Source organism: Dictyostelium discoideum, assembly GCF_000004695.1.
Source record: "Dictyostelium discoideum AX4 chromosome 2 chromosome, whole genome shotgun sequence".
Classification (NCBI taxonomy): Eukaryota; Evosea; class Eumycetozoa; order Dictyosteliales; family Dictyosteliaceae; genus Dictyostelium; species Dictyostelium discoideum.
This window is the reverse complement of record NC_007088.5, coordinates 6,395,039-6,415,444: the sequence shown is the minus strand read 5'-3', so window position 1 is coordinate 6,415,444 and position 20,406 is coordinate 6,395,039. Positions and strand designations below refer to the sequence as shown.

Sequence of the window (20,406 nt, the reverse complement as noted above, 5' to 3'; positions counted from 1 at the left end):
AAAAAAAAAAACCAACCCCCATTTTGATTCAATTTGTATTAAATTTCACCCCATCATTTAAAAAAGAAAAATAAATAAATAAATTAATAAATTAATAAAAAATTCTTTTTTGGGAAATAAAAAAATGAAATAAAAAAAATTAAAAAAAAAAAAAAAAAAAAAAAAAAAAAATTGGTGTTTAAAAAATATATAAAAAGTGATTATTAATAATTTTCAAAATATATGGAAACGGAAACAACTGTAGATTAAATTTTTTTAATTTATTTTATCCAAAAAAAATCACCAAAAAAAAAAAAATTAAAATTAAAAAAATAAAATTTTTATGAAAAAAAAAAGATTTTTTTTTTTTTTTTTTTTTTTTTTTTTTAGATAACGAGAGCGACGATTTGCACCACCCAAAAGAATTAATAAAAAAAAGAAAAAAAAAAAAGAAGAAAAAAAACAAAAAAAAAAAAAATTTTAAAAAAAAAAACATTACAATCAATTTATATTAAATCAATAGTATCACTACTTTCATACAAAAAATAGTATGACAAGTGTTGGTACTACCCTTATTGTTAAACCTGCTAACAATAGTGGTGGAAGTGATGGTAATATAAAAAATAATAATAATAATAATAATAATAATAATAATAATAATAATAATAATAATAATAGTAATAGTGGAAATAATAGTAATAATAATAGTTTTATAGATGATCAAGTATTGCACACTGGATATCTTACCAAACAAGGTGGAAGAATTCAAAATTGTAAGATATTATTTTAATTTTTTAAAATTTTTTTTTTTTTTTTTTTTTTTTTTATCTAAAAATAGATACACTTTTTAACACAAAAAATTTTTTTTTTTTTTTTATTTTTTTATTTTTTATTTTTTTTTTTATTTATTTCTTTATTATTATTTTTTTTTTTTTTCAAAAATTTAATAGGGAAAATTAGGTGGTTTGTTTTAAAAAGAGGAACATTATCATATTATTTATCACCAATTAATTGGGAATATACAAAGCCAAGAGGTGTAATTTATTTAACTAAAAAAACAGAATTAAAAGAAGTTGATCATAGAAATCGTAGACATTGTTTTGCAGTTAATCCAAATTATATATCAGAGAATCAATCAATTATACAACAACAACAAAATCAACCAATATTAAGATCATCATCTGATTCAGTTAATAATAATAATAATAATAATAATAATAATAATAATAATAATAATAATAATAATAATAATAATAATAATAATAATAATAATAATAATAATAATAATAATAATAATAATAATAATAATAATAATAATAATAATAATAATAATAATAATAATAGTAAATTATATCCAAATTCAACTAGAATTTATTTAATATCAGCACAAACTGTATTTGATAAATCAAAATGGATTGAAATGATAAAATTAGCAATTAGTAGTGATAATTCACAAGATAGTAAATTAAAGAGAGCAAATCATCAATTGGAAAAAGTTAAAGATTTAGTATTTAGTAATAGAAAAGGATCAATTCCAACATTTCCATCATTATTAAATAGAACCATTGCAACAGAGTCTTTAAATGATTTAATTAAAGTTCATCTATCAAAGAAAAGATTTTATTTTTATCATGATAATTTAACATTACCTGCATTATCATACATTGATTCTGAATCACCCGTTAATTTACAAGAGATTCATCATCAACATTTAATTTTACTTCAACAACAAAAAGAAGAATTAAATAAAAAATTAAAGAAAATTCAACAACAAAATAATATTGGAGGTGGTGGTAGTGGTAGTAATATAGCAAATTCTGCTAATAAAATAAATAATAAAAACAATGATAAAATTAATGGTGTTGGCAGTGGTGAAGATAAAAATAATAATAAAGGCGGTGGTGGTGATAATAATTCACAATCATCATCATCATCAGTTTCTCCAACTACTGTATCACCATCAGTTTCTCCTTTATCAAGTTCACCAACAAAACCACCAATTATTTTAAGTAAGAAACCTTTACCAACACCACCAAGAAATATTAGTACAAGTGATAATGGTAGTGGAACTGATTCACCTTTTTATAATTCTGCTATAACAAGATTACCATTAATTTCAACAAGTGTTGGTATGGTTGGTCCTAATGGTATGGTTAATATAACATCAATGAATACTACAACTACAACAACTACGACAACTACAACAACAGCACCAACAACTACAAATACAAATACAAATATTAAACCATTACCAGGAATACAACAAAATAAATTACAATTAATTCAAAATAAAGATGGTGGTGGTGGTGGTGGAGGAGTTTTAAAGAGAACAAATCCATTATTATCAACATCAGCACCATCAATGGCATATAACCAATTAGTTGCCAATAGTGGTATAATTCATAAACATCAACCAAAGATTGTTGTATTTCATTTGGTTAGAGATTCATTTCAAATTTCAAATATTGGTGGGTGTTCATTCAATTTTGAGATTTTATCACCTTTTGATCCAAATTTCACATTAAATTTCATACCATCAAGTGGAACCATTCAAAAAGGTGATTCATTAACTGTTTTAGTAGAGTTAATGGCATATAATCATATAGAGACCGATATCTATAGTACATTACATATTATTGGTGGTATGGAATTTACATTATTTTGTAGGATTGAAACTGATCCTTATCTTCCACTCTTTTTAAAATCTTGTGCCGGTAGTGTACTTCCACTAGAGAAACAAATGAAAATGGAAAGTTTTATGAAAAAAAATCCAACCATGGTAAAATCAATTCAAGAATTAGCTCATACATTAATTTTAGATGGTAGAAATATAATACCACTTCATTTATCAAATAATATAAATATAAATAATAATAATAATAATGGTGGTGGTGGTAGTGGTTATAATATAGGAGGTGGTAGTAATAATAGTATTGGTGGTAGTGGTAGCAATAATAATAGTAATGTAAATATAAGTAATGGTTGGAATATTGAAAATTCAAATAGGAGAAATAGTGGAGGTTGTTTAAATTTAGTAGGGGGTAGTGGTGGTGGTGGTCTTATAAATAATAATATTAATAATAATAATAATAATAATAATAATAATAATAATAATAATAATAATAATAATAATAATAATAATAATAATAATAATAATAATAATAATAATAATAATAATAATAATAATAATAATAATAATAATAATAATAATAATAATAATAATGGAAGTGGATTATTATCTTCATCACCATTAATTACAATTTCAAATCAAAATACACCAACACCTCAAGCAAGAGTAAAACTAAGTAAATATATATTAAATTTTCAACGTAATCAAAAAAAGAATTCAGTTGGTGATGTTGAGAGTGTGAAAATTTATCAATTATTAACTGATAAATTCTTAATATCAAATTCGGGTTCAGCAGATGCATCTTTTCAATTTCATTTTCCATCACGTGGTAAAAAGAATGATTTATTTAGTTTATCATTAGTACCAACCAATGGTACAGTATCAAAAGGTGAATGGTTTTATATTAAATCGACATTGACAGTATTTGTTGAAACTGAAATATCAGAGATGATTCAATTAATTATTAATCAAAGAGAGGTACATCATATATTGATCACTGTGAAATGTGAAAATATTCATCCAGGTAATAAAGAGATTGATTTAGAGAAAGAAGTGGTTTTACATGAACGATTAGGTACAGGTGCAACTGGTGATATTTATCGTGGTTTAATTTCTCAAGATAATTTAAATCGTCATATTAGTAATCAAGATAGTAGTGGTAGTAATAGTAGTGGTAGTGGTAGTGGTCATAATTGGTTAATAGCAAGAAATCCATCAAATGATATAATCAATAAGGATGCAATTATTGGTAGTGGACCACAAATTATTGTAGCAGTAAAGAAATTACATCCATTGGCAGATCCATCACCAGAGATGATTCAAGATTTCTATAATGAAGTTAGAGTATTGAGTATGTTTAATCATCCAAATGTTGTGAAATATGTTGGTGGTTGTACAAAGATAGCAAATTGGTCAATTGTTATGGAATATGTACCAGGTGGTAATTTAATGGATGTCTTGGCAAATCCTGTATTGGTTATACCATATAAATTGGTATTACGTATGGCATTGGATATTGCAAAGGGTTTACATTATTTACACTCATTGGGTATACTACATTTAGATATGAAATCACCAAATCTATTGGTATCATCCCTATCAACAAGTGCAAAGGTTAATATAAAGGTAGCAGATTTCAATACATGTATCAATAGGAGTAGAATCACTGCAGGTTTTTTCAATAGACATACAGGTAGTGGTGATAATAATAAAGTTGAAAAAGACTCAAAAAAAGGTACAACACTTTGGATGGCACCCGAAGTAATTAGAGGTGCTATGTATTCAGAGAAATGTGATGTTTATTCATTTGCAATTATTATGTGGGAAATGGTAACAAGAAAACTACCTTACTCTCATATAGCTTTCAATTGTGAAGTTGAAGATCAAGTACTCAAAGGATTACGTCCACCAATTCCAATGCATTGTAATAAAAACTACACTGATCTTATGGAACAATGTTGGGATGATGATCCTGAAAATAGACCTTATTTCGATACCATCATTCATAGTATTAGTAAAATGATTGAATCAAATGATATCACTGAACAAAAAGCAAAAGCATCTTTCAAAGGTTTACGTCGTACTCAATCAAATAGTACTTTAAATTTATTACAAGTTCAAAATAATAATAATAATAGCAATAACAATAACAATAACAATAATAATAATAATAATAATAATAGTAATAGTAATTTAAATAATTGTAATAATAGTAGTCCAAATCTTGGTACAAATAGTGCTAATAATGATAGTGGTGTTTCAGTACTTCAAACTTGTAGTGATATAGGTGTTGGTAGTACTGGTACAAATAGTGGTACAAGTGGTACAAATAGTGGTTTTGATTCACCAGTTATAGTTACAAAAGATTATCATTTAATTTCAAATTTACAAAAATTGGATTTACATTCAAACGATGGTAGTGATACAAATGGTAGTCAAATTGGCTTTAAAAGTGATATCAATTCGAAAAAGAGTTCACTTGAAGTTCATTCAAAACATAAATCTAAAAGATTTAGTTATGATGGTGGTTCAAGTAGAGCATCAATTAACACATTAAATAATGATAGTAATTTACCATTCAAATTTTCACCACCTTCAACTCCACAAAGTTCTTTTCTTCAATTAAAGAAATTGGATAAAGAATTAAAATCAAATTTAGAATCTAATGCTGGAACAAAACATTCTTTTATAAGATATAAACCATCTTTTACAAATGTTACTTCTGCAAAATCAAAACTTAATTTAAATAATAATAATAATAATTAAAAATAATTTATTAGAATTATTAATAATAATAAAAATAATTTGGATGATCCTTAATAGTAAATTATCTATCAATTTTTTAAAATAATACTTATCCATATTTGGAATTTCCTATAAAGTAAAATCAAAACGAAAAATAATAATAATAATAATAATAAAAAACAATTTATGTATAACACCAGCAAAAAAAAAAAAAAAAAAAAAAAAAAAAAGTGAAGAAAATGGAAATAAATAAATAAATAAATTCATTGATTTCCTTAATCATACTTCAATGAATTATTATTTTAATTGGTTTTTCATTTAAAATTAATGATATCTAACTTTTTTTAAATAAATCATTTTATTTAGTAAAATTAAGATATAAATTGTAAATCTTTTTTTTTATTTTTATTTTTTATTTTTTATTTTTTATTTAAATTTTAAAACAAATTCTTTATTTAAGTTTTTTGTTTTTTTTTGTTATTCATTTATTTTTATATAATTATTTTATTTGTTAAACAATTAATTTCTATTCAACAAATAATAAAAAAAAAAAATAAAAAATAAAAAATAAAAAATAAAAAATAAAAAATGGAAAACCAAGAATCAAATAATTCATCTTTAAATATTCCAAGTGTTAATTTAACACCATTTCCCAATAAAAATTTTAAAAATGTTTTTACAACCCCATTAAATAATAATAATAATAATAATAAAAATAACACAAATATATTTACAACACCAATCCCAAATTCCCCATTTCAATATTGTTTAACACCAGTTACAGAAAATAAAAAAATGTTTGGTGTAGATTCAAATGATGTTTTACCAATGCCAAATTCATCAAATGTAAATAAAAATGTTCACTCTCCACCAAAACCAACATTAACTCTTATTGAACTAAGATTGATTTGTGAAAAAGTTTGTAAAAAAAAAAAAAAAAAATAAATAAAATATATTAATAATATATTAATAATATATTAATATATATATATCTAAATATAGAATTTTTTAAACATTTCAATTGGGCATATTAATGGAATTATACAATCAACAAATTATAGAAAGAAAAGAGTAACTCAATGGTTTATTGATGAATGGTTTGAAGGTAATAAGGAGATTAATGTAAATATAGTACTCAGAACAGTTTTTTCTGTTTTTTGTTCATTAAGAAAAGAAAATAGAATAGATGAAATAATATGTACAAATTTTCAATTGTTTTGGAATAAATTAAAAAGAGAAACTACAAATAAAAAATCAAATAGAGTAATTTATTTTTTTATTTATTTATGATTTGATTTTTTTGATTTTAAATTTTTTTAATTTTTATTAAATTTGTAATAATATCTAACCCCCCTCCCACCATAATATATATTTATTTTTTATTTAAATTAGAAAAACAAAAAGATGGTTACTCAAATCAAAAATAATTTTGAAAATTTTAATACACACATCGATATATCAGATTCATTTATGACATTTTTACAATAACAAATTAAATATTTTATAAAAGTAAAAGATAAAAAAAAAAAAAAAAAGGAAATAAAAAAAGAAAAAGAAAAAAAATAAAAAAAAATAGAAAAAAAGAGATTAGAAAAAAACAAAATAAATAATTCAAAAGAGACATAATTATTAATTGAAAGCAAAGTATTAGTTTTTTTATTATATTTTATTTTTTTATATTTGCAGATTTTTTTAATGGTTTGAGTGAAAATAAGTTTTTTTAATTTTTTTTTATTTTTTATTTTTTTTTTTTTTCTGAATCAAATAAAATTTGTTTCTAATAAAATTTATAGATGACATATTTTCATATGAATTAATTTTATTTGCAATTTTTTAAAAATTCTCGTTCAATCTGATCAAATTACTAATTTTTGTAAAAAAAAAATAAACATCAAACTCGTTTATATTTTTTTTTTTTTTTTTTATTTTTTTTTTTTCAATTCTTTTTTATTGTTTTTATTATTTTTTTTTTTTTATATTTCTTTTTTTAACAATATTTTATATACTTCTCTTTCTAAATTAATTTTTAATTTGTATTTAAATTTAATTAGTCTTTGTATTTATTTTTATTTATTAATTTAAATTAAAAAGGATCACTATAAAAAGAAAAAAAAAAAAATAAAAAAAAAATAATTAAAAAAATTAATACAACAAGGATGTTGTAAAGTAAGTGATTGAATTTCCGATTACCATACATACATTCACAAAAAAAAGATATGTGATTGATTATATTTTTTGTAGATTTAATTTATTATTTTTTTTCTTATCATACCATTATTATTTATTTTTTTATATATATTTATTTTTTTCACCAACAGATTTTATTTATTTGACTAAAAATAGTACTTGAAATAAATGATATTAAATTTTTGTAAAATTAAAAAAGGAAAAAAAAAAAAAAAAATGAATTGGGTGAAAAAGGGAAGTTTATTTAATAAAATGATTTTTTTTTTTTTTTATTAATTTTTTATAACTGTTATTAAACACATCATTTAAAAACCCTTTTGAAAATTCAATCATTTTAGGAAATTATTTTATCACAATTAAAAATCATTGTTGCAAGTTTATTTTTTTTTTAATTTTTTAATTTTTTTTTTACTTTTTTTTATTTTTTTTTCTTAATTAATAAAAAAAAACTTTTCTTTTTTTTTTTTTTTTTTGTTTTTCAATATAATAATTAAATAAACAGCAATTACACACAACTAAACAACAACTAAAACAATTTGGTTTTTAATTTATTTTAATATCTAAATTCAACATAAAAATTAAAAAAAATTAAAAAAAAAAAAAAATAATAATAATAATATTAAAAAAATAAATAAGAGAATAATAACAATAACTATATTTATATATATATATTTATATATATATATATATATATATAAATATATATATATTAAAAAAATGTTTGTATATATTTAATTAAAATTTATTTACATTTAAATTTTAATTTTTTTTTTTTTTATTTTTTAATTTTTTTTTTTTTTTGTAAAGTGATGAAAATGTAAAATTATTTTTAAAATTTTAATTGTTTTGTTTTTCTGTTTGAAAAACGTATAATAAATATTTATTTGTTGATGTTAATAAATTTAAAATAAATTGTGGAAAATGGTTTGAAAATTTAAAAAATTAATTATAATAATATTATTTTAATGGGTGGATGATGGATGATGGATGGTGATGATGTGTAAAAAATATTGTATTTTATAATTTTTAAAATCATAAAATTTAAAAAAAAAAAAAAACCACAAATCAATAATAAGGAAAACATCAAAAACATCATCGACATCATCAAAATCAACAACAACAATAACCTACAACATCAACAATAATAATAATAATAAATAACAACAAAAAAAAAAAATAAAAAAAAAAATTAAAAAAAAATAATAATAATACATTTTCCATAAACAACTTCACAATTTAATACATCATATTCGTTATCATAATACACTAAACCCACACTCACACACTTGCCCTCACTCCAAAACCTTTATTTCAATTAATTATATTTGAATAATTAATCAGTTATGGTTTATTCATGGTTTATTTTTTAAAATACAATTTTTTGTTTTTTTTTTTTTTTAAAAAAAAAAATTAAGTAGATAAGATAATAGTTTATCTTTTTATTTAAATTAATATTTTTTTTATAAAATTGTAATGGTTTTTTTTTTTTTTTTTTTTTTTTTTTTTTTTTTTTTTTTTTTTTTAATATTATTGTTAAATAGATATGTATACATTTTTTTTTTGGGTAATTATTTTTCTTTATTTGAAAAATTACATTTTGTCATTATTAAATTTGATAAGTGTGGTTGGTGGGGGTTACAAAATGTCAATTAAAAAAAATAAATGTAAAAAAAAATAAAAATGATATCGATAATCAAAATGTTAAAATAAACGTACAATACGATTTTTTATTAATAGTAGCACCTATTCATCTATTATTATATATTTTGGTTAATATAATTTTAATAGAATTCACTATAATTTTCATAATACAATAAACAACAACACCACCACCACACCACTACCACAACAACCAAAATAACAACACAACAACAACAACAACAACAACAACAACAACTACCAACAACAACAAAAACAATAACTACAAAAAACAAAACCCTTTTTTTTTTGAAATTTTAATAAAATCATGACACATTCCAATACAACAGTACTTTTTTTTTTTTTTTTTTTTTTTTTTTTTTTTTTTTTTTTGTTTTTTGTTTTTTGTTTTTATCTAATTCCTATTTTTATTTTTTCATTTTTTATTTTTTATTTTTTTTTTTTTTTGAAATATTAGATGTTGTTTGCATTAATTAAAAAAACTATTCATTTGAATAGTGTGGTTCAATATTACCATATTATAAATGTATCCAATTTCTTTTGATTGTACTTATTAAATAGGCCAAAAAAAAAATCAATTAAAATAAATAAATAAATAATAAATAAAAAAAACAAGTTCTGTTTTTTAAAATTTCCCACTCCCACATCACACCACACTACACCACACAAACAACGCCATTAAAAAAATGAAAAAACTAAAATCTGTTGTTTACGTCATTAAAAAAAAAAAATTTAAAATAATTATAATAATAATTTATTCGTTTTTATGTTGTTGTGTTATTGTTATACTTTTTATTATGTTGGTTGAATTATTGTTATTGTTTGTATATGACAAATTAAAAATCAATCAAATTCTTTTTTTTTTTTTTTTTCAAAATTTTATTTGGGTTGGCAAGGCTTTTTAATTTATCCATATTTCTGTATAATAATTGCAATTATTTTTTTATTACACACCCCAAATAAAATTTTTTTTTATTATTTTTTTTTTTTTTTATATTGATATTATAATATATTGATCTGATAATATGATTTTTTAAAAATTTAATATGTACCCAATAGTAGTAGTAGTAGTATTTTCCACATAACATTAAAAAAAAACAAAAAAATTAAAAAAAAACAACACCATTATTACCCCACCACCCACATATTTTTTTTTCTCCTACAAATCTCCCCTACTACACTATTAACTATCCTTTAATACACCCCAAAATTTAAAATAATTTATTATTTGTATACAAAAATAAATAAATATTAATTTTTATTTTTATTTTTATTTTTAAAAAAAAAGTTACAAGTAAAAGGAAAAAAAAAAATTTATTTTTTATTTACCAAACAAAAAAACTCACGTGCTTTTTTTTTAAATCCACGACTCCACCATTAATCACTATTGATTTTTATTAAACTTTCTCGAAGTTATATATTTCCTTAATTTTTGGTCAATTTCCTTTCAATCTAAAAAAAAAAAAATTAAAATAATTAAATAAAATAAAATAAAAATAAAAAATGGAAAAACATAGAGAATATTATGTCAAAGAATTTGACATTGAATTATCAAATACTGGAGAAATCTCTCAAATCCAATATTTTTGTAATTCCGAAAACGAGCCAATTTATTTTCCAGATAGAACCTTAGCCGCTTTGTTTCATGTTAATTTGTCAACTCTTCGTGGAAGATTTAATCGTCTAACCAAAAAATATCAAGGTTTCCGTTTGTTAATATCCGAAAAATCAAAAACTCGTTTAAGTTCATTTCATTCTATAAATTGGTCAAAATCAGTTCAAAATAATAATAATAATAATAATAACGAATTAATTAACAATAATCAATTAAAAAATTGCTCTCAATCATCAATAATACAATTAAATAATAATAATAATAATAATATTAATAATATTAATAACAATAACAATAATATTAATAATATTTTGACAAATCAACAAAATTCTAATTTTAATATTGGAATTACATCTGATTTTAATACAAAATTGAGTAATAATAATAATAACAATAATAATATTGTTAATAATAATAATAATAATAATAATAATAATAATAATAATAATAATAATAATAATAATAATAATAATAATTTTCAACAATCACCACCATCACCAATATCTTCACCAAATTTAAATGGTAACTCTTCACCACTTCATGGATTGGTCGCATTAAATCATGTTAAATTGGTAAATGTTGCATTGGGTGAATGGATTGCAAATAATCATGAAAGATTGGGTACAAATATTTCATATATTGAAGAGAATTTTATTAAGTCCGATATTCCATACATTAGACAAGGTGATAAGATTATTATTCAAGTTACACAAAAAGAAGATTTAAATCCACCCTTCCCAGGTTCAAATAATTTCTTTCAACCATATTTTCCAAGACCATTCTCACCATCTTCAAATAGTTCAACACCATCATTATGCTCACCTGGTTCATCAAATGTAAATAACAATAACAATAATATTAATAATAATAATTCAAATATGAATATTAGTACCTTATCATTATCATCTCCAATTCCAAGTGCTTCTTCAACTCCAACTTCTTTAAGTATTCAACCATCACCATTTGGTACTCATTTTAATTTTAATAGTTCAAGCTTATTACATAATTCATCATCTTCAACGAATAGTTCTGCCATTTCATCTCCAACATCTACACTTACATCAGATGATTCATCATCATCTTCTTCTTCTTCATCATCGACATCGTCATCATCATCATCATCATCTTCATCAACATATAACAATAATTCACAAAATAGAGGTAACCAAAATATTACATCATCTCAAACCTTATTCCAATTGTCACAAGGACAATCGATACCAACTAATCAACCATTATACAATCAATACTTTAATTATCAAACAACAACTGCACCAGTCACTGGTAATCAACAAAATAGTAGACAAACTCCAATTCCTACATTCAATAGTTATTCAAATCCAACTCCATCCAATGAAAAAAAGGCATCGCCATACTCTACCCAACAAGATTATACATCTCCTGATATTTTCAGTTCTGATTCTGATTATAAGTCCCAATCATCATCATATGATAGTCCAACTGTTCCTTCTTCTCCAATGGGTTCAATTTATGATGAAAATGATTTCGATACTAAAATAAATGAAAATAATAATAATAATAATAATAATAATAACTCTAATAATAATAATAATAATAATAATAATAATAATAATAATAACAATAATAATAATAATAATAATAATAATAATTCTAATAATAATAATAATAACAACAATAATAATACCAATAATAATAACAATAATAATAATAATAATAATAGTAATAGCAATAATAATAATTCAAATTCAAATTCAAATATTAGTAAGTATTAAAATTTTTAATCATTTAAATTATTAAATTAAAATTATTAATTGATTTTTATTTTTATTTTTTGTTATTTTTTAGGTCCACAAAAAAAACCAACTTTTGAAGAATTAAATTATATAACTTATTTAAATATGGCAAGTAGAGCATCCTTGAATAGCCAATCATCGAGTTATTACAGTTTCAACAGTTTTAACAACAATAATAACAACTATGGTAATAGTAGAACCACTACAACTTCTACATCTGTAAATAATAATAATAAAAAAAGGTTAGCAACCGAATACCCTTTGGACGAAAGATACAGTACCTCAATCAATACCTTTGTAAATAACCAACAACAAATTGTTAAACCTGAACCTTTTTCATTTTTTAAGCCATCGGCAACCGTTAATGGTTTTGTTAATAATCAAGCACCTTTTAATATTCAACAATCTCAACAATCAATTACTTATCCGCCACAATTTTATAATGCAAATTCAAATATTAATATGTTAAATATAAATAATTTAAATAATAGTATATTATCAAAACATATGCAACAACAATATCATCCATCACAAACCAAACCAAATAATATTCCACCACCACCAACAACAACCACAACAACTACAACAACAAGATCAACAACCCCAACTTTTCAAAATAATAATAATAACAATAACAATAACAATAATAACAATAATAATAACAATATAAATTCAAATTTCAGTTATGGTTTTAATATTGATAGTGATTGTGATATTGATTTTGAAAAAAAGATTGAAAATTTAAATAATAATAACAACTCATCATCATTATCAACATCACCATCACCAACAACTACTACAATTTCACCAGTTTCATCACCAACAAAAAAACAAAAAACTGTAAACAATGTTTGTTGTTCAATTGAAGGTGGCGAAAGTAAAACAATTGATCTTTCAAGTGTTGCCGATTTTAATGAATTAAAAAAACAAATATCACAATCATTCAAAATGATGTCTTTTTCAATGTCATTTGTTTCTCAAAAACAACAAAAACAAATTACAACTCCATTAATCAATAGTAATTCAGATTTCGATTTGGGTAATGAAAATTGGAATGAGTTCATTGTAAAGGTTGAAAAAATATGTATTAGACCAGTTAATACTACCCCAGAAATTAGAAATTTAATTAATTTTTGTTAATTCCAACCATCACACAAATATTTAAATAATTATTTAGAAATAATTATTAATTTTTTTTAGAATTTATATAAATGTAAAAAATATTTAAAAAATAAATGTATTATCTGTTTTTTTTTATTTATTGTTTTTTTTTTAAAAAATTTAATTATTATTATTATTTTTTGAATAAAAAAAATAAATTGAAATAAAAGTTAAAAATAACTACACCAAAAAAACATAAAATTATTTATACATTTAAAAAATTAATTATTTATTTTTATTTTTCCAAAAATTAATTAAATTTATATTATATTTAATTTTTTTTTTTTTTTTATATTATTTATATATATATATGGAAGGGGATATTAATTTTTTATTCTTCCTCATGACACTTTGTTGTACAACCAATACTATTTTTTGGTTTTGATAAACAACAACTCCAATACATTCCAGAAGGTAGAGCACCACGAGAATGAATTAAATCTCTAATATCTGAATGATAATTACAAGCGCTATTTGAATTACTATATTCTCTAAAAATTATATTACATTGTTTACACATTTTTAATCTGGTCATTTGTTTATAAAAATCTTTCCATGATGAATTGTTATAATTCTCTTTTTTATTATTATTATCACCAAAGAATGGTTGACCATTTTTAATCTTTAATTTAACCAAATCTTTATTATTCCATTTCTCACAATCTCTCAATGTTAAACTTTTCCAGAAACTGTTATTTTGTCCAAATTCATACCAATATTTATTTACTCCTATTTTATAAAATAAATAAAAGATTAATAAATTATTAAAATTTTTTTTTTTTTTTTTTTTTTTTTTTTTTTTTTTTTTTTTTTTTTTTTTTTTTTTTTTTTTTTTTTTTTTTTTTTTTAATAAATTTATTAATATTTTACTTACTGAATAATGAGAGTAAATCATAAATTGATAAATTTAATACAATTAATGATTGAATTTCTTTTGATAAAATATTTGAAAAAAGATCATTTTGATTCATATTGAACTCAAATTGTGATATATCTAATGGTTCAATTGATAATGATTTTTTAAAACATGATATTCTTCCCTTTACTTCTTCAACGATTGATTTTGTACATTCATATTTTTTAATCCGTATATTATATGTTACAAATATGGATGAACACTTCCATTCATTTATATTATTATTATTATTACTATTATTATTAAAATTATTATTATTATTATTATTATTATTATTATTATTATTATATAAAGTTTTAATACTTTTTCTACTATTATCATCAAATAAAATATTTAAATTTATATTTTCAAAGTCAACAAGACCACTATTTAAACTTGTAGTACTTGAATAATCTCCAAAATCCATTTCATTGAGTGATCCTTCATAGAAATCTAAAAAATCATCACTTGTATAACTTGATATATTTGTTTCCATTGTATTTATTATATTATTAAAACTACCATTATTTCTATTTTGTTTTCTTTTTTTTGTATTTATAATTCCCATTTTATTTATTTATATATTTATTAAACTATTGTGTTAATTTATTTGTTATTTTTATTTTTATTTTTGTTTAAAAGAAAAAAAAATAAATAAATATAAAAATAGAAAATAAAAAAAATGAAAAAAATAAAAAAAAAGGCTTATTTAAAAAAAAATAATTTAATTAAAATATGTTTTATTTTTTTTTTTCTATTTTTATTTTTCTATTTTTATTTTTCTATTTTTATTTTTTTTTTAATTTTATTTAATTTTTTTTTTTTTTAACAAAGATGGAAGTGGGTGTGTGAGTGTGTGTGAGTGTGGTTTAAACTTAATTAATAGAATGATAAAGATGAAAAAAAAAAAGTTATTAATAGTGTTTTTGAAATTCTTTTTTTTTTTTTTTAAAGAGAATAAAATTCCAATTTTTTTCTGAAACGTCAATTTGGCTTCTCAAATGGCACCTATATTTAAAATTTTAATTTCAAAAAATAAAAAAAGATATTTTGGTTTGTAAAAAAAAGAGAAAAAATAAAATTTTTTTTTTTTTTTATGTGACGGGATTTGGATGGTTTAATAAAAGAAAAAAAGAAAAAAATTAAAAACAAAAAATCACAAACCTACCACACATTCAACACACACAACTCACAAATCTGTTAAGTTCATTATTAAATAATTATAATACATTTCAAGAAAAAAAAAAATTGAAAAAAAAAAAAAAATAAAAAAAAAAAAAATTATATTATATTTTTTAGATTAATATTAACATACTCAAAAAGATAAATAATAAAGCTAAATAATAATTAAAATTTATTATAATTTTTTCACTCTGAGGAACCTTTTATTTAATGATCTTTTTGAAGAAGTTTGGAATGACATCAAGAAAAATAAAAAAAAAAAAACTTACTTTCATTGAATTTGTCGTGTTGTAATCATGATGAAATTTTTTTTTTTTATTTTATTTTTTATTTTATTTTTTATTTTATTTTTTTTTTTAGGACAAAGGTTCCATACTTTAATTTTTATTTTTATTTTATTTTAATTTTTTTTTTTTTTTTTTTTTTTTTTTTTTATTTTATTTCACCTTTGCCATCACAAAAATAGATTAACTTCACTTTCGTGAAATTCAATTTTATTTTTATTTGTATATAAAACTAATAATTATTTTTTTTTGTTGAGGGGAAAAAAAAAAAAAAAAAAAAAAAAAATGAATTCTCACAAAAAAGAAGAATGGGAAGAAATTTCATCTATTGGATCTTGTAATTCAAAAAGTAGAGTACTTAAATGTAGAAAGAAGAATGGTTTGATAGAAAATGAAAAAGTTGATATTGTAGCTGTTAAAATAATAAATAAAAAGTTTTTTGTAAGTTATCAAAAATCATTATAAAAGTTATTTATTTTTATTTTATTTTTTTCAAAAAATAAATTTAAACTAATATTTTATATTTATATTTTATATTTTATATTTTAATATTTTAATTTTATAATTTATTTTTTTAAATTTTATTTTTAAATTTTATTATTAAATATTAAATAATTTTAAATTTGTATAGAAAAGAAATGAAACCGATATTTTAGAAAAAATTAGATTATTTAATATACCAAGATATTATTCACATGCAGAAGATGATAATTATATTTATATTTATATGGAATATATTGAAGGTGAAAATTTAGCAAATTTATTAAAAATGAAAAAAAAACAATGTAATATTTTAAAGATAAAAAACAATTAAGATTTAAAGAGTCTGAAATTATTTCAATGATTGCAGACCTAACTGAAACACTTTCATTCCTTCATAAACATCAAATTCTTCATAGAGATATTAAACCATCAAATATTATATTGGATAAGAATGGAGTATTAAAATTAATTGATTTTGGTTCATCAATTATTGACCAACAACAAGATGATGGTGATAATATTTGTAAAGAGAGTTCATTTGCAATCACTGGTACTCATACTTATATGGCACCAGAAGTTAAAAAATTACATAGATCAACTAAAAAATCAGATGTTTGGAGTTTAGGATGTACAGTTCTTGAAATTGTTGGTGGTAATCCAAAGAAAATATTTGATGGTATTCCAATTATACCAAATCATGTTTCAGAGATTATGGTTGATTTTATAAAACGTTGTCTAATAATTGATCCAAATAAAAGATCACATATGGAAGAATTATTAACTCATAGATTAATTGTAGGTTTTATTATTATTTATTAATAAAAAAAAATATAATAATAATAATAATAATTTATTAATTTATTTATTTATTAAAAAAAAGTCATCAATGGTTGGACAAAATAAAAATAGAGAAAATAATATTGAACCAAAATTTAATAATGATTATTTATCTTCAAAATTTCCAGAAAGATTTGCACCAAGATTTGAAAAACCAAAATGGGAAATTGAATTTAATGAATTAAAATTTAATAAAGATGATACAGTTGGTGGTGATGGATTTTTTAGTGTTGTAAAGAAAGGATATTATAATGAGACTGAAGTTGCAATTAAATTAATAAAGAAAGCTCATGGTGAAAATGTTACAGTTTGTGATACATTTTATCATGAAGTATTGATAATATCGAATTTAAGACATCCAAATATAGTTCAATTCATTGCTGCATGTATTAAATTTGACAATAAAGAAGTGAATCATTGTATAGTTTCAGAATGGATGTCTGGTGGTAACCTTTCACAATTCATTTCAAATGAACGTAAAATTCTAGAAATTAATCCACATTTACGTGTTAAAATTTTATTAGATATTGCAAAAGGTATGCTTTATTCTCATAGACAAGGTATAATTCATCGTGATTTAACTTCAAATAATGTATTATTAAATTTTAGAAAAAAGAAATTATTAAATAATAATAGTAGTAATAATGATGAACAATTTTATGATTCTGATGAAATTATAGCAAAAGTTTGTGATTTTGGTTTATCATCAAATCAAAGTGAATCAAAGAAATTAAGAGGTGGTTCAATACATTATATGGCACCAGAGAATTTAAATGGTTCTCCAATTAATGAAAAATCTGATATCTATTCATTTGGTTTATTAGTTTGGCAAATGTTTTCATATGCCTCTCCAAATACAATTTATTCACCAAAAGAGATGGCATCAATGGTTTCTGATGAAAAATTAAATTATCGTCCACAAATACCATTTAATGTACCTTTAAAATTTAAAGAATTAATAACACAATGTTGGGATAGAAATCCATTAAATAGACCAAAAGATTTCTCTGAAATAATTGATAAATTAAAAGATATAAATCAAATTTATTTCCAAGATAATTCAAATGCATCAACAATTTCTTCAACAGCTATCACTACAACAATTTCTACAATTTCAATTTCCAACTCTGGTAATTCTAGTTATTCTACATCAGATGACTCATCAACCTATGGTAGTGGATTTTATAATTCAGGATTTTTGTAAATATAAATTAAAAATAATAATAAAAAAAAAAAAAAATTAAAATAAAAATAAATAAATATTTTGTTTGATTTTTTTATTTATTTATTTATTTATTTATTTATTTATTTATTTATTTATTTATTTATTTATATTTATATTAATTAAAATTTTTAAATTATTAAATATATTATTAAATTTAAAAAAAAAAAAGAGAAAATAATATATTATTTTTTTTTTTTTTTTTTTTGGGATAGCATTGATTTAAAAACAAAAAGGTTTAAAAAAGTTATTTTCTGAGAAAGGGATGGGTAAAAAAAAAAAAAAAAAGATATTTTCTAAAACACAAAAAAAAAATAAAAAATAAAAAAAAAATTATGAAAAAAAAAAAAAGATCAGTTGTTAACGTTCGTCTTATTTTTTTTTTTTTTTTATGTTTTTTTTTTTTTATGTTTTTTAATATTTTTTAATATTTTATTCAAATAATATATTATATTATTTGTTGAATAATATTTATTTGTTTTATATAGTAGCTAAAAATAGACCAATAAACCGTCTTTTTACAAACCACTCAGAAGAAGTTTATTTATATTTTTTTTTTTTTTTTTTTTTTTTTTTAATAAAAAATTAAAAATTAAAATAAACAAAACAAAAGAGCAAAAAAAAAAAAAAAAATAATAATTTGTAATATTACAAAAAATATATATAAATATTTTATATATTATAAAAATAATAAAAAATGCATTATCATAATAAAGATGATTGGGAAGAAATTTCTTTTATTGGTGAAGGTCAATATGGTAGAGTTATAAAATGTAGAAAAAAAAATGGATTTATATTAAATGAACAAGTTGATTACGTTGCAATTAAAATAATTAGTAAAGATAAATTTGTATGTTGCCATTTAAAAAATAAAAATAAAAATAAATTATTAAATTATTAAATATTAAATAATTTTAAATTTGTATAGAAAAGAAATGAAACCGATATTTTAGAAAAAATTAGATTATTTAATATACCAAGATATTATTCACATGCAGAAGATGATAATTTTATTTATATTTATATGGAATATATTGAAGGTGAAAATTTAGCAAATATATTAAAAACCAAAAAACAAGGTAGATTTAAAGAGAGTAGAATAATATCAATGATTGCTGATTTAGTTGAGACATTATCATTCCTTCATAAACATCATGTAATTCATAGGGATATTAAAACTGCAAATTTAGTATTAGATAAGAATAAGAATTTAAAATTAATTGATTTTGGTGCATCAACAATTCAAAATAAAAAACAATTTGAACAATATTTAAATGAGACTACAAATAATAATAATAATCCAAATAATAATAATAATAATAATAATAATAATAATAATAATAATAATAATAATAATAATAATAATAATAATAATAACAATATTAATAATATTAATAATAATAATGATTTAAATGGTAGTGGTAGTGGAATTTCAACTTATTTAAATGAACAATATAAACAAAGTTCATTTGCAATCATTGGTACATTCAATTATATGGCACCAGAAGTTAAGAGAAATTATAGAGCAACTAGAAAATCAGATGTTTGGAGTTTAGGTTGTACAATAATTGAAATGGCTGGTGGTGATTTATCTCAAAAATTAAATGGTATACCAATTATACCAGATCATTTATCTGATACTTTAAAAGATTTTTTAAATCATTGTTTAGTTATTGATCCAAAAAAAAGATCTTATATGGAAGAATTATTAAGTCATAAATTAATTGTAATTATTTAATTTTAATAAATATTA

At 20.1% G+C, this 20,406-nt stretch overlaps 7 protein-coding genes across 7 annotated transcripts in view; 6 read left to right on the top strand and 1 right to left on the bottom strand.

Annotated features, from left to right (window-relative positions):
• Positions 1-529: 529 nt before the first annotated feature.
• DDB_G0276181 (protein kinase, TKL group) lies at positions 530-5,374 on the top strand (the record flags this gene model as incomplete). The annotated part of the gene is made up of 2 exons (XM_638215.1): positions 530-752; positions 930-5,374. The coding sequence occupies 2 exons, from the start codon at positions 530-532 to the stop codon at positions 5,372-5,374; spliced, it is 4,668 nt and encodes a 1,555-aa protein (XP_643307.1).
• Positions 5,375-5,941: 567 nt separating this feature from the next.
• Positions 5,942-6,841, top strand: DDB_G0276183 (hypothetical protein; the record flags this gene model as incomplete). The annotated part of the gene is made up of 3 exons (XM_638214.1): positions 5,942-6,271; positions 6,356-6,616; positions 6,746-6,841. 3 exons carry the CDS (start codon positions 5,942-5,944, stop codon positions 6,839-6,841), a joined length of 687 nt encoding a protein of 228 aa, XP_643306.1.
• A 3,861-nt stretch (positions 6,842-10,702) lies between these two features.
• On the top strand, positions 10,703-13,729 carry DDB_G0276147 (hypothetical protein; the record flags this gene model as incomplete). The annotated part of the gene is made up of 2 exons (XM_638213.1): positions 10,703-12,557; positions 12,642-13,729. The coding sequence occupies 2 exons, from the start codon at positions 10,703-10,705 to the stop codon at positions 13,727-13,729; spliced, it is 2,943 nt and encodes a 980-aa protein (XP_643305.1).
• A 352-nt stretch (positions 13,730-14,081) lies between these two features.
• DDB_G0276149 (cyclin-like F-box containing protein) lies at positions 14,082-15,213 on the bottom strand (the record flags this gene model as incomplete). The annotated part of the gene is made up of 2 exons (XM_638212.1): positions 14,082-14,479; positions 14,625-15,213. 2 exons carry the CDS (start codon positions 15,211-15,213, stop codon positions 14,082-14,084), a joined length of 987 nt encoding a protein of 328 aa, XP_643304.1.
• Positions 15,214-15,327: 114 nt separating this feature from the next.
• DDB_G0276185 (hypothetical protein) lies at positions 15,328-15,671 on the top strand (the record flags this gene model as incomplete). Its single annotated transcript, XM_638211.1, has 3 exons — positions 15,328-15,382; positions 15,480-15,565; positions 15,600-15,671. The coding sequence occupies 3 exons, from the start codon at positions 15,328-15,330 to the stop codon at positions 15,669-15,671; spliced, it is 213 nt and encodes a 70-aa protein (XP_643303.1).
• Positions 15,672-16,396: 725 nt separating this feature from the next.
• pyk4 (protein kinase, STE group) lies at positions 16,397-18,635 on the top strand (the record flags this gene model as incomplete). Its single annotated transcript, XM_638210.1, has 4 exons — positions 16,397-16,552; positions 16,743-16,854; positions 16,911-17,389; positions 17,475-18,635. 4 exons carry the CDS (start codon positions 16,397-16,399, stop codon positions 18,633-18,635), a joined length of 1,908 nt encoding a protein of 635 aa, XP_643302.1.
• Positions 18,636-19,350: 715 nt separating this feature from the next.
• The window catches only part of zakA (protein tyrosine kinase), a gene marked incomplete at both ends in the record, with an annotated part of 2,545 nt that continues 1,489 nt past the window's right edge, over positions 19,351-20,406 (top strand). The window contains 2 exons of the mRNA XM_638209.1: positions 19,351-19,503; positions 19,582-20,379. Coding sequence (XP_643301.1) covers positions 19,351-19,503; positions 19,582-20,379 — 951 coding nt within the window. The remainder of the gene's footprint in view (positions 19,504-19,581; positions 20,380-20,406) is intronic.